The following is a 13,692-nucleotide window of genomic DNA, read 5'->3' on the forward strand; positions in this document are numbered from 1 at the left end:
ACAGTCTTTTCCTAAGGGTAGGGGGGGTCCAAGACTAGGGGGCATAGATTTAGGGTGAGGGGGGAAAGGTTTAAAAGGGACCTGAGGGGCAACTTTTTCATGCAGCATATGGATCGAGCTGCCAGAGGAAGTGGTTGAGGCAGGTACAATAGCATCATTTAACAAGCACTTGGATAGGTACCTGGAGGGGCGGGGCTTAGAGGGATATGGGCTGAATGCAGGAAATTGGGACTAGCTGGGTGGCTAACTTGGTCGGCATGGACTCGTTGGGCTGAAGGGCCTGTATCCGTGCTGTATTACTCTATGCCTCTAATAGCCACTTTCTGCAGAGTGACATTCAGGTTTCATGAGCAGTATTTCCTTGCTTTTCAACAATCCCAAATGATTGGCTCTTCATCTAGTTGTTCAAGTTACTATAAGTTTATTTAGTTCCTTGGCACTAAACTCGATACTTCAAAAAAAAATATTGTTAGCCATTTTTGACGTACATTCCTGCCAGTATTACATTCACCAGGTACTCGTATGGAGACAATTCTGTACTTTTATTGCATTTGCAGAAACTAATCGTTCCCTTATTCTGCTGCAGGCATTTATCCGTCGCTGTCTGGCATATCGTAAGGAGGACCGGATAGATGTTCAACAACTTGCCAGTGACCCATACTTGATGCCTCATATTAGGAAGTCAGTGTCCAGTACCAGTCCAGGTGTAGTCGCATCAACATCTGGATCATCAAGTAACAGCACTTCAAACTGAGCATGCAGACTATCCACGTGATAGTACGTTGAAGAAAAGGAGTACAGAATCCGTGCTGGTGATGATTTGTACCAGGTGTTTTCTCCGTATGTCCACCTGTGGGGAAGAACGTCCTCGCGGATTCTCCGAAGAGAGATGGACAGAGACTGCGTTGATCCAGGCAGAAAGCAAGGAGGCGATGTCAGAGGCTACGAATCACGGACCATAACTGGTGGCTGCTAATGAAAAGGACAATGATGAGAATCTGCATCCCGCTCCCATGTCCCTTGGCAGTAGCACAACCTTGAACTGAAAGTGGCTTTGTGCTGGAAGAGAGTGAACAAGATGGAGGGGGGGGGGGGGGGGTTTACTTTTTAAATGTCCTTCCTCTACACCCACTCCCATCCCATCCCCCACATCCACCCATCACCTACCCAATTCCCCACACCAAATAATACAAATTGGGAAAGGGGACTTCGGGTTGAGCATAAGCGACACACTGGGGATTGGACTGCTCCACAGTTTTTGAGACTGCCTGTTGGTGGCAGTGGTGTTCTTTGAGTTTGTTATTGAATACAGTTCTATTGGTCTTTTTAAAAAAAACCTTTTCTCTTTCTCCCTTGCCCACTGCTCCCTCCCATCTCACTCGCGCGCGCACACACACACACACACACACACACACACACCTCTCTCCATTTCCTTTCAGTTCTAGTTTCCGACGCTTTTTCTATGCTGCTTTTTCTTCCACTGTTCTTCCTGTGGTACTTTATTTTCTGCTTGGGTGGATATAGTTGAGACACAAACAACACTAAGACTTTGAAGGATCTGCAGCAAAATAAATACTTTGCCGTGCAGACATCTGCTTTTTCAGTTTTTCTCTTTTACATCTTTGCAGTGTTTTTTAATATCCCTCTTGTTCACCCATGCCCTTCTCCAGTTTTTGCTGATCTTTCTTTCAGAAGATGCATATGTTGGTTCCCAACTTGTTTAGTGCGTTCAGTACAGGAGAGGAGCACACTCTTTGTGGTCAAGCATTGGTTTTCACCTGAATTATTTATATTTGGGGGGCGGGGGGGGTGGGGTGGGGGAAAGTAACTGAGGAAAAGCAGATGTCTGACTTTAACAAGACTAGTTGTATTACCTTTTTAAGTAGTAAGCCTTTCAGGGTTTGTTTGTTAATGGTTCAAGATTAGTGGATATTTTTTAAAATAAAATGCTGAGTGGTCTAACTCTGAACAACAAATGCTAATTTATTAATTGGCAGCATAGTATCCTTTCCCACAAATGCATTGACCAGTTGTTGAGTAACCAAATAACAGTTAAACTGATAACTACATAGCTCTGAGTTGTTGGTCAGAGTTTGGTGAAATCTTATCAGACCCCATACTGGGGCAATGGTTGAATGTAATTGGTCAGATGTATTTAAAATCCTTGCCTCCTATCCACAATAGTCTGACAATACATTTCTGAGTATATTCCACAATATAATGCTGAATATTTCTTTTTACTCTGAACTTGAGGAAGGGGAACCAAAAGTGTGAATCTCTGATTTTAAAAAAATAACTTGCAGCATAAAATTAAAATGTGGCAACAGCTACTCTGAATGTTACAGCTCAGAGGGAACACATTTGGCTTGTGTTGTGATGCCCAGTCTTTTATTTGAGTAGTTTCTAAATTTAAAAAAAATTCTTTGTCTTTGCTTTTAGTAAAGTATACTTTATTGAAGTATAAGCACGATCAGGGTGTTGGTGTATTATATACACTGAGCCCAGGGCTCAAACTCAGTGCCCCACCAGTTACATGTTATTGGCCAGATAGTCCCGATCCTCATCATCATTGGGCTTCACCCAAAGATATTTCAGCTTCCTATATTTAACAGTCAAATCCTCTAATCCAAGTCCAGTATAAACAAAAGATACGGAGACTAGCGGGGACATCTTAAAATCTTAAACTTAATAATGGAGAAGGGGATCTGGACTTCCAATGTAGGTACTCCATGACCTCCATCCTGTATCCTTGCATAAAATATCCCATTATTAACACAGCTCGAAGACTTTTTAAAAAGAATACTCCTCACACTGCTAGTGGTTTCATCCATCTTGAGGGTGTTTTGGGAGGCTTCATTTAAAATTAGGGAGTAATAAAAATGAAGGATCACAAGTACTGTTTAAAAAAAAAATTCCAATTTTTGAATCGACCTTAATCTTGCCTTCATAACATTTTGTGACCACAGCAAGTTTATTAAACCAATACTACCCAGAACATCTGATTCAGGGGTTGATCTTCACACCTAAATATTTCTGTAGCTCTCTGGGTAGAGGGCATGTTTGCAAAATACACTAAATCATACTTTATTTACTGTACAGTGCAAACACTGTACAGCAGTGAGCAAATTGTGCACTTGTATGTAGGAGGTGTTGATCCTGAGTGGGGCTGGAGGGAAGAGCTATATTCCACTCCTCCCTCCCCCTCTCCCTCTCTCTTTCTTGCTCTCTTTCTCTTTTCCTTGCTCACTTGCACACTCCCTTTCTTGCTCTCTTTTGCTCCCTCATCGCTCTCGAGCCTCATCTCTAGCTCTCTTGTCATGCCTATCCATCTTTCTTTAATTTGCAATTCACTTGCCTTCGTGCTTTTTCCCTCTGACTGCCTGTGTTGTTCGTTACATTGCAAGTGTGCTGTTTGTCCCTTTTCTCAAGTAGTACATTATTGTTCATCCTGCACCCCCACTAGAACATTTGATTAATAAATTTGTGGAGCTCATGAACTAACCAGTGGGTTGCCAAGCACAAAATGTGTCTTCATCACCTGGTATCATTTTGCTCTTTCCCCTCCCATTTCCTTATGGAGCCTCCTTTTATCAATATGGTGGATTTGACCAAAATGATAAAAGATCAAGAATGCAAAACAAAACATTACTTCTAATATTTTGTTTTGCATTCTTGATCTTTTATTAAAACTGCGTGATTTCATGATGTTTTCAGAATGAGTTAAAGTGAGAAGGTTGCACTTTCTGAGTTGGCTTTGATTTCAGTTGAGAAAAGAAGCAAATGTTGATGAAACTGTGGTTCAGTAGCAAAACTAAATTGCAGCTAACTCTGGAAAATGTGCAGGGAATTCAGATAGTGATCTGACAAAACAGTGTGGTAGCATCTGCTTCATGATATAGGTGCGGGGGAAGTGCAGTTTTTCAAAAACTCGGCAGAGTAGCCCGGTACCTCGCGTGAAAGGATTTTGCATCAAGTGATATTTCCTCCTATTGAGCAGTCCTGAAAAGAAAGCAGAATGTTAACATTGCAAATGATCAGATATTGAAACTGGTCAACGCCTTTTAGGGATTCATCTCGTATGCACTTTTTTCCAAAAATAGTAAATAATTGCTTGTGAGTACTAGACTTAAGATTCACTGGAAAACAAAGTTTTAATATCCGAGAGCATCTTCTCAATTTTAAGGAAATTCTTGAAATGTCATCGCTAACAGCTGTTGAAAAGTCTTTATTTAACCGGTGGAATTAGGTTAAATTAATTTGGATCAATTAATGAAATGTGCTCCTATTTCTGCACCTCCTCTCCCCAAAAGTTCTAGTACCACAGAAGTGTATTTTTTTTTATTTTCGTCCGTCTAGAAATTGGGATATTTTGTCATTAGGTGCTGTCCTTTCAAAGGCAATGATCCCATAATATCAAGGATGAGAAAAGCAATGGGGGTTGAAGTGTTACTTGCAAATTGGCTGAGTAAAACAAAATAGAAAATGTTATCAGTAAGTCTAAAGCTAGCTTCAGATTTAGAAGCAGTATTCTTGTGCGTAACCATTATTTGGTCTCTGAATGGAAGGAAAATGCAGTCAATCAGTTGTTGATGTGCAGTAACCAGCCCAAAATTTACAACTGACTTAAAGTGTCTTGAATTAACAACTGACTTAAAGTGTCTTGAATTAACAACACTGGAGTTGTTGTGTGTGCTGTTTCTTAAATTTGGCTTTTATACTGATTTTTGTTGAAGGATTGTTGCAAGTTCTCGTACTTCAATGCCAGTGGTATGCAATTTGATGACCTGCTTTAATCGTTTCAAAAAACTGATTAAATTGCTCAGGTTTCCTTTTTTCAAATGGTTGTCTGAGTTTGTACTGAAACAAAAGTAGAAAATAGTAAATGAAAATCAAAAAAAGCTGCAGATTCTGGAAATCCTGAAATAAAAACAAAATGCTGGAAACACTCAGCAGGTCAGGCAATGTCTTCGCTAATTGGCTCCAGTATTTTCTGCTTTTATTTCAAATATCAGAGTACATACGGGTTATGTTATGGTTGGAAATGTTGTTACCCTGAAGGAGAGGCTGTGAAAATCAGTAGCAAGTTTGGTAGTATGCAGCCAGAGGGACTATTTTGCACAGAGCACTGTGTTCGCAGTTGACAGTGGTGTCTTGAAGCAGCAGCCCCTTCCAGGAGGAGTAATTTGTAACTGCGGTCATTGGTCTGAGTCTCATGGGGCTGCATTTTAATTTCTCAAGTTTAGAAGTGGTTCTGCCTATTGGGGTTGGGGCATTCTGAAGAGTCTGTGTACTGACCTTTAGTCGAAAGACCAAGTGAAGGTGTGTTATCTTGACTCCTTGTCCAAAGACCAAGAGAGTGCAGCGCAAGCTGTAAGAGTTGCTTTCTTTATCCAGTGCATCGATGAACTGCTTGGGGAAATTTGTTCTGCCCGGTGACCACTAATCCAACGGGCAATGCAGGTTTTGTCAGTATGAATAATGAGCACCAACAGTTCATAACAAACGACGTGTGTTTTTTTTCTCCCAGAAGGAATGGCACTGCAAATATTAATGCTCAAAAGGGAGAGTTGCCTTAGAGTGATCTGGCTGGGAGTGATGTCTGTATTGAACATCTGCAGTATTTTTCTTGCGTTGAACAACATTATATGGACATTTTAACGAAGCGAGTAACAGTTTTGATCATCAGTGTATCTGACAATTAATACAACATCAGAAATGGAAAATAGCATAAGTTTGCAAGCTGCTCCTTTTCTGAGGCTGGACGAAGGAGGGAACAGGTGATATTGTGAGAGAGTTGGGGAGAGGTGGTGTCACATGCTGTCACTGAGAAATCTTCACACATACTAAATACAGATTAGTTAACTGTGTTCATAGTTTGGCCAGTGATCTTTGTCAGCCTTTGAGTTTCATCAGATAAGTCTTGCTCTGGGGGTGATCGGCAGAACAGAACAGCAGCCACCTTGCTAGCCCAGGTTAGGATTATTCATACTTTACCTCACGTGTAAGATTTTTCTTTCTGACCCCCCACCCCAAACTATAAAGGTGTGTAATCCATTCCAAGCCTTGAAATCATCGCTCACCTAAACGTTAGAGAAAGTTGCTATTTAGCATATTTCTGATGAATCCTTAAGTGGTATGCAGTTGTTGCAATTCAAGCATTTAAACAAATCTTCAGAAAAAACATTATCTTGTACCTTTTTGAATGTGCAAATCAGAGCTTATTTTCAAAGGGAGGAGATCTCCATAGTAACAACAGTTCTGCTTGTTCATGTGCCAATAAATATCAAAAGTGTTAGATGTTCTTTCAATTCATGACTTTTGTAGTGAATTTCATTGCAGCTTGAGAACTCTTTAGCAGGTTGTAAAAGTTGATCCATTTCATGTATCAATTGTGATATTTGGATTAGCTGCACTCTGTGACAGCTCCATAACACTGAGTTTTTGGTGCGTTTCAGTTGCTCTCCAGCAAGTTGGATCAGATGGATTTTTTCCCTTAAATGCTTTTACAAAAAAAGTGACCTAGTGTACATTTTGATAAATCAGTTTTTTTGAACCCCACAGTTTTCCAATGCAGATCAATTTATTGAAAAACCTGTTTGGTTAATTCCTTTAAACGTGCGAGTTAGTTTTTCCATTTGGAATTTTGTTGATCCCAGTTAGTGTGCTGCACACAAGCAATCTTTGGGCAATTTCTCCTTTCCATGTTGCCCTTCTCCCCCTCCCCCCTCCAACCACTACATCCCACAGCTAAATCACTCGGTGGCATCCCTCTGTGGCCGAGTGTCATTCAGCAGTTCCGCGTGCAGGAATTTGAGTTTTAGTGTTCCTTTCAGTTTCTTTCATTGCAGCTAGTTAAAACACTGTGAATAACTCCTGGTTTGGTAAACGTTCAGACCAGCTTATTTCTCCCTGTGGTTCCTCTTTCCAACAGTTCTGTTTTTTTTAAAAAAGAAAGAAATTTGTACAAATGCCTCTATTTAACTGTATACTGTAGTGGTATGATGACAAATCTGATTTCAACTGTGTGAGCCTCTTCTAGACAACAGCTTTACTTTAATGTACAAAAGAAATGAAATAAAATGAAGGGGTGAAGTTAAACCGGTACGGATATTTTCTTTTGAATCAAAAGGAAGGTACCGCGGAGCCCCTGTAAGTATGTGTCACTGTGAAATACATGCTTGGCTAATAACCCAGTCTGTTGACAAGGGTTGCTGTGTATATTTCAATAAATTGTATTGCTTTGTGCAGATACCAAACTGCTAGATGTCCATTGATAGCTGCTGAAGTGTAGAAATTGTTTCTTTTATTCATCTGCTAATAAATTGAATCTCATAAAAAAAAAGATTAATGTCCTGGAAAATATTATTTTCTTGTCTCTGAAATACAATTGTAGCCTGGAGGGCCTTGGGTCCTTTTGCTTTGACTGGGAATTGGGTAACATAGCAGTTAAAATATGACTGTTCTAGGTACGTGTCCAAGCAAAGCCCAAATATTCCAATGTGGTTATTGGGGAATGTAAACCGAAACAACAGCATGGCCAAGCTCTTTATGGATGGACTTGCCATGTGGTCTGTGCATTCAGTGTGTCGCCATGCAAGAAGGTAACTTGGGGCTCACTTGCTAGTTAAATAAAATACAACAAAAAAAAATTGGTTCAAAAAACGTGAAGAAAACGCTAATTTTTGAAGATTGTGAATTTGTATCAGTCCACCACCCCTCATGTTTTACTTGACCTTGAAACCTCATTGGACTTTATAGCCAACGTTACTTTCTCTTTGCTTAGTTCTGTTGAAGGAAACATGGCACTCAGTCTGTGTACAGCAGAGTCCGATGCACAGCAATGACCAAATAATCTGCTGCTTATGTTGCTTGAGGGATGAATATTGGCCAGAACACACACAACTGATCTCATGACTGAGACTGGTTGTAACAAAGCCAAAAAGCTACTTGACATGCATTTGTTTTCAACAAACATGAGCCTGTTTCCATTTCAGGTACCAGTGCAAGGTATCAGGTATTTCAGGTATCAGGGCAAGGTTTGGCCCAGTGGAATATCATAGCTCCCCCACACCAGCAATTTGCTTCGTGTCTAACTGCACCAAGAACGAAAGAAATGGGAGCAAGAGTTGGCCATTTGGCCCTTTGCTCCTGCTTGGCTATTCAATATTCACTCCACAACCATTCACGTGCTCCACCACAAGACACAGCAGCAGCAGTTTGCACCATCTGCAGGATACACTGCAGCAACTCGCCATGACTCCTTAGACAGCACCTTCCAAACCCATGACCTCTACCAGCTAGAAGGCCAAGCACAGCAAAAGCATAGGGAACACCACAGTCTGGAAGTTGCCCTCCAAGCCACACACCATCCTGACTTGGAAATATTTATCGTCGCTGGGTCAAAATCCTGTAACTCTCTCCTTAACAGCATTGTGGGTATACCGACACTGCAAGGACTGCAATGGTTCAAGAAGGCAGCTCACCACCGCCTTCCCGAGGGTAACTAGGGATGAACAATTAAATGCTGGCTCGGCCCGTGAAGCCCACATTTCTTGAATGAATATATTTTTTTAAAAAATATGATCATGGCTGATCTTTTACCTTGGAGCAACTTTTCTGCGCAAACCCCATACATATCCCTTGATTCTCTTAATATCCAAAGACCCACCAATGTAGATTTATTTCAAATTTCCTACACTTGCCTTCCTGTGGCCTCTAATGTGTTTGGTGATTATTGCTAAACTAGGGACATCTTTGCTGAACCCACACCATGGATTGTGATTGCCCCAGTTTATGTCACTTGGGACCTTCGTAACCAACAAAGACGACTTCTTTTCCATCAGTGAGGACTGTATTCAAACCCATGTTCCAAAACTGAAAGATGATTTTTGCTTTTGATTGATGCAGTTACCCCTGCAGTAAATTATGAAGCTGTAAACTTTGCACACTCAGCACATTCCTGTGGCCTGATGGTTTGGCCGTCGAAGCCTGTAATGTGGTCTAATAAAGTCCTTATGTTCTATAATCACTTACTAACAATGAAATTTCAGACTCAAGTTCCTAAGCAACAACACCAGAATCTGTGATATCAATATTCTGAGAAGTGATGGGATGGATTTGAAATCTGCACGTGTCCCAAGGCTAAGTGGTTAGCATCAATGGGTCTCCAAAAGACAAAAGGTTTGGATATCCCTGATCATAAGAGTAACATCAAGTATCAACAACCTGCTTCTGTCCCTGAATAACTTTTTTTGGCTCATTTTCTTTCATTTATGTCTGCAAGTTAATTCAGTTGTTTAGATTTGAGACATGTAATAGCGTATTTGGCAAGAAACCAGAGGATCCATAGGAAAGCAAAGGCAAACACGAACCTCTGTGTTTATTTTCTGATGTGTCCTAATCCACGTTATTTATCAAATTTTTTAAAAATGAATTTCTTCAACTGAGCCTCCCATCTTAATCATTATATTTTCAGCTTTACAAGCAGTTATTTATTGAATCAGAATTATCATCTCATGTTGAACATTTATGTTTTGGTAATGATTTTCCACATGAATTGCAGCAATTGCTTGTAGATATTTTAAACGTTACTAAACAGATTTGGCGTGTTTTCTTTGTGTATTAATAGGTACCAGGTTACCAAGGGCACTTTGATTATCCCACTGCACATTGGAGTGCACATAATCTAGTGCAGTCTCACTCATCCTGACTGATTTCCATCCCCTACTTGCTTCTTTCTGGGTATCCTATTCCACTTTAGATACATTAGGGCCGACTTTCTGTCCTTTTGTATTGCTGAGACCTCCTAAGACCTCCGGAGAAAGTCATAGTTCACACATTGGTCACAGCTGAGATCTGAACTCCGGGCTGCAGCCAGTGTGTCACGTTAATGTTAGTCACTGGCTTCTGGCTTTGTCTCTGTTTCCTTTCCATGAATTGAACCCAACCTTTGACTTTGTGTTTATCAGACATCAAGTCCTGGCTGGATCTGTTCTTGCTGCCAACCAGTCCAACTGGTGATCTCCCTAGGAAAGGGAATATCTCCTCCTTCATAAACAGTGAACCTGTTTGCCCTGCTATCCTGCCGTGTACCGTTACAGTTCTGCGTTCACATTCTTATGAAAGCCTAGAAATCTTCAGTTGTATCTCTGAGGCATAAGCTCCTGCTTCAATACTTAGCACTTTTCTCTACCCTCCTGTAGATTGTACATATAGTGGAAAACCTGTGTAACCCTTCCACATACAACTGGTGTCATTTTGCCAGCATCAAAACTGAACAAAGGACACCTGAGAGTCAAGTTAGAAGAGTGCCATAACATTTCTGACCTTTGATCTTTTAGATGAAAATGAATTTAAACATCTCCAGTGCTAAAATTCCCAACATTCTACATCAGAGTAATTGGTGGAAAGAATTAAAGGAGAGAATGGGTTAAGCTGTGCTGTGTATCTGAGGGTTCTTGATGAGACTAATCACTGGACTTCAAATGGGTTACTGGTTCAGTTATTTTTACAAAGACAACCCCAGTAACTGTAGCCCCATTTATAATGGCATTAGTAATGGTGCAGAATGAGTGAATGGTCAGGGATACACTGCATGACTATTTGGAGAGTCCATCTGCAGTATATACAGTTACAGAAAAGATTGTCTTTTTAAAGCAATTTTAAGTTAGTGTAGTGGTTAGCGTAACGCTATCACAGCACCAGCAACCCAGGTTCAATTCCAGCCACTATCTGTAAGGAATCTGTACGTTCTCCCCGTGTCTGCGTGGGTTTCCTCCGGGTGCTCCGGTTTCCTCCCACATTCCAAAGACGTACGGGTTAGGAAGTTGTGGGCATGCTGTGTTGGCGCCGGAAGCGTGGCGACACTTGCGGGCTGCCCCCAGAACGCCCTAGGCAAAAAGATGTATTTTACTGTGTGTTTTGATGTACATGTGACTAATAAAGATATCTTAAATTAATAGATTAGGCTAAACTCTCCTCCCTGAATGATTGGAGGGGTTTTGAAAAGATCCCGAATAAAGAGCTTCTCTACAAGCTGGGATTAGTGGAATCAGCACCTGCTTCTGGCAACCTGTTCCAAAGATGGATTGCCCTGTGAAAGAAAGAAATGTTCTTGGCCACCCAATGTAGGTTGAAGGTTACATAGAACATAAATATATCCCTTTATGGTGTCTGGTCGCAAACACAACCTTGATTCTGTTGTATTTTACCGATTATAATAGAATTAAAGAAAAAGAGACCCTTGGTATTCAGAAACAAAGTGCAGTGCTCCTGCAATGGGAAAGTAGAAATGACCTCTTCAAAGGTCTGTGTTACGGCATTGTGGACTGTTCTGAAATATCTTGCTGTGTCAGAAGAAGTTTGTCAGAAAGCAGAGCAGGTCATACAGACTCTTAACTGGCAGGGAGAGTTATAATGCAGCAATGACCAGGAATCCCACATCACAGACCGTTTAATTCTCTGCCCACGCTGATTTATCTGTCCTTTGTCTTCTCCATAGTCCCAATTTTCAAGCACTTTATTTTTCCGTTTAGCACTTTACAGCTTTCCAAATTTAATTCTGAGTTCAACAACTTCAGATTATAACCACCAGTCGCACTACTTCCCATCGATAGCTTTCGGTTATGAGTCCTATCTTTTGTCTCTTTACTGGATCCATAGAATCCCACTTCCTTGTTCCATCGTTGCTAATGGCATGTCACCTCCACTTCCTCCGACCACCAACCTTCCCTTCAGAATCACTGACCGATATGTCATGAAATTTGTTGTTTTGCGGCAGCAGTACGGTGCAGAGACATAAAATTACTATAAATTACAAAATAATGGGGAAAAATGAAATAACAAAGTAGTGTTCATGGACTGTTCAGAAATCTGATGGCAGAGGGGAAGAAGCTGTTCCTATATCATGAGTGTGGGTCTTCAGGCTCCTGTACCTCCTCCCCAACGGTAGTGGTGAGAAGAGGGCATGTACCGGATGGTGAGGGTCCTTAGTGATGGATGCCGCCTTCTTGAGGCTCCGCCTCTTGAAGATGTCCTCGATGGTGGGGAGGGTTGTGCCCGTGATGGAGCTGGCTGAGTCAAAAACCGTCTGCAGCCTCTTGTGATCCTGTGCATTGGAGCCTCCATATCAGGCAGCGATGCAACCAGTCAGAATGCTCTCCACCGGACATCTATAGAAACCTGCAAGAATCTTTGGTGACGTACCAAATCTCATCAAACTGATGTGCCTTCTTCATGATTGCATCAATGTGTTAGGCCCAGGATAGATCGTCTGAGATGTTGACATCCAGGAACATGAAGCTGCTCACCCTTTCCACCGCTGACCCGTCAATGAGGACTGGTGAGTGTTCTTCTGACTTCCCCTTCCTGAAGTCCACAATCAACTCTTTGGTCTTGCTGATGCCGAGTGCGAGGTTGTTGTTGCAACACCACTCAACCAACCGATCTATCTCACTCCTGTACACCTCCTCGTCGTCTTTTTGCACTTTCCTCTTCCCAGCTACCCGCTACATGTTTTCCTGTTCTTCCCAATCTTTCCCAGTTCTGCTGGAAGGTCATCAACCAAAAACTAAATTCTGTTCCTTTCTCCAAAGATGCTGTCGAACCTGCTGAATACTTCCAACATTTTTGGATATATAGGGAGTTAATAGTAACCTAAAGCTTGATGGAAGAGTTAGTTTTAATAAGGATTTAAAAGGAATGAGACAGGAAGCTAATTATTAGGAGTTAGGGGCCTTGGCACTGGTGAGAATCAGGGACAAGAGACACAGGGAGTACAGACATCTCCAGGAGGTGGGGGGTGGGGGGGTGGTGTTAAAGGAGGTTTCAAGACTGCACATGGAGGTCATGAAAATCAGAATTAGAAGTTATATCTAATATTTTCCAGATTGGAAGCCAGGCTAGGTCAGTCAGTGCAGGAGTGATGGGTGAATGGGACTTGGGGGAGACCTGGTACAGGGGCAGCAGAGTTTTGGATGGACTTCAAATAAATTGGAATAACTGTCTCTAGGAGCAGCAAAGGCACAGGTGAGGGGATTAGCAACAGATGAACCGAGGCAGGGGCAGGAGACGGGAGTAGGTAGTTCCCGTCGTGAAGAGCTCATCAGTCGGATGCACGTGTCTGGGACAGAGGAACAGGAAAGTGGTTGGGAGGAGAAGGGACAGAACGATGGGTGGTTGGGAGGGAGAGACGAGATGGTATGAAGAGATAGGGAGAGCAAGTGGGGGGCACGAGTGGGTGGAGGAGATGAGACAGAGGTACAACTGAGGACAAACAATGGGAAAAGCAGGAAAGAGTTATTTTAGTAATTTTAAAGACTGTCCCAGAAACCAACAGGCAGTATCAGCTAGTGGAGACACACGAGACTGCAGATGCCGGAACCTGGAGCAACAATCTGCTGGAGGAACTCAGGGGGTCGAACAGCATCTGTGGGAGGAAAGGAATTGCCAACATTTTGGGTTGAAACCCTGCATCAGGACTGAGAGTGGAGAGGTGACGTGGCCGGTGTAAAGAGGAGAGGGGAGTATCAGCAAGTTCGTGGCCTGTGGTGTTATTTCAGTATTTTTGCTGAAACACACTTTGTTTTGAGGTGTGATACACTGTCTGCCATCAGTTGCCACAGTCACCAGGACAATTGGCACACTTTGTCATCAGTCTCACTGAAGTGAGAGCTTGGTGCCAACCTGTGTCTG

General features: G+C 41.9%; 1 protein-coding gene across 8 annotated transcripts in view; it reads left to right on the forward strand.

Moving 5' to 3' along the window:
• The window catches only part of tlk2 (tousled-like kinase 2), a 136,436-nt gene extending 129,116 nt beyond the window's left edge, over window positions 1-7,320 (forward strand). For all 8 annotated transcript variants that reach the window (XM_052038450.1, XM_052038448.1, XM_052038447.1 and 5 more), the window contains one exon: window positions 587-7,320. In XM_052038450.1, coding sequence (XP_051894410.1) covers window positions 587-754 — 168 coding nt within the window. In that variant the 3' untranslated portion in view covers window positions 755-7,320. The remainder of the gene's footprint in view (window positions 1-586) is intronic.
• Window positions 7,321-13,692: the final 6,372 nt, after the last annotated feature.

Source organism: Pristis pectinata, chromosome 25 (genome assembly GCF_009764475.1).
Source record: "Pristis pectinata isolate sPriPec2 chromosome 25, sPriPec2.1.pri, whole genome shotgun sequence".
NCBI classification, from domain to species: Eukaryota; Metazoa; Chordata; class Chondrichthyes; order Rhinopristiformes; family Pristidae; genus Pristis; species Pristis pectinata.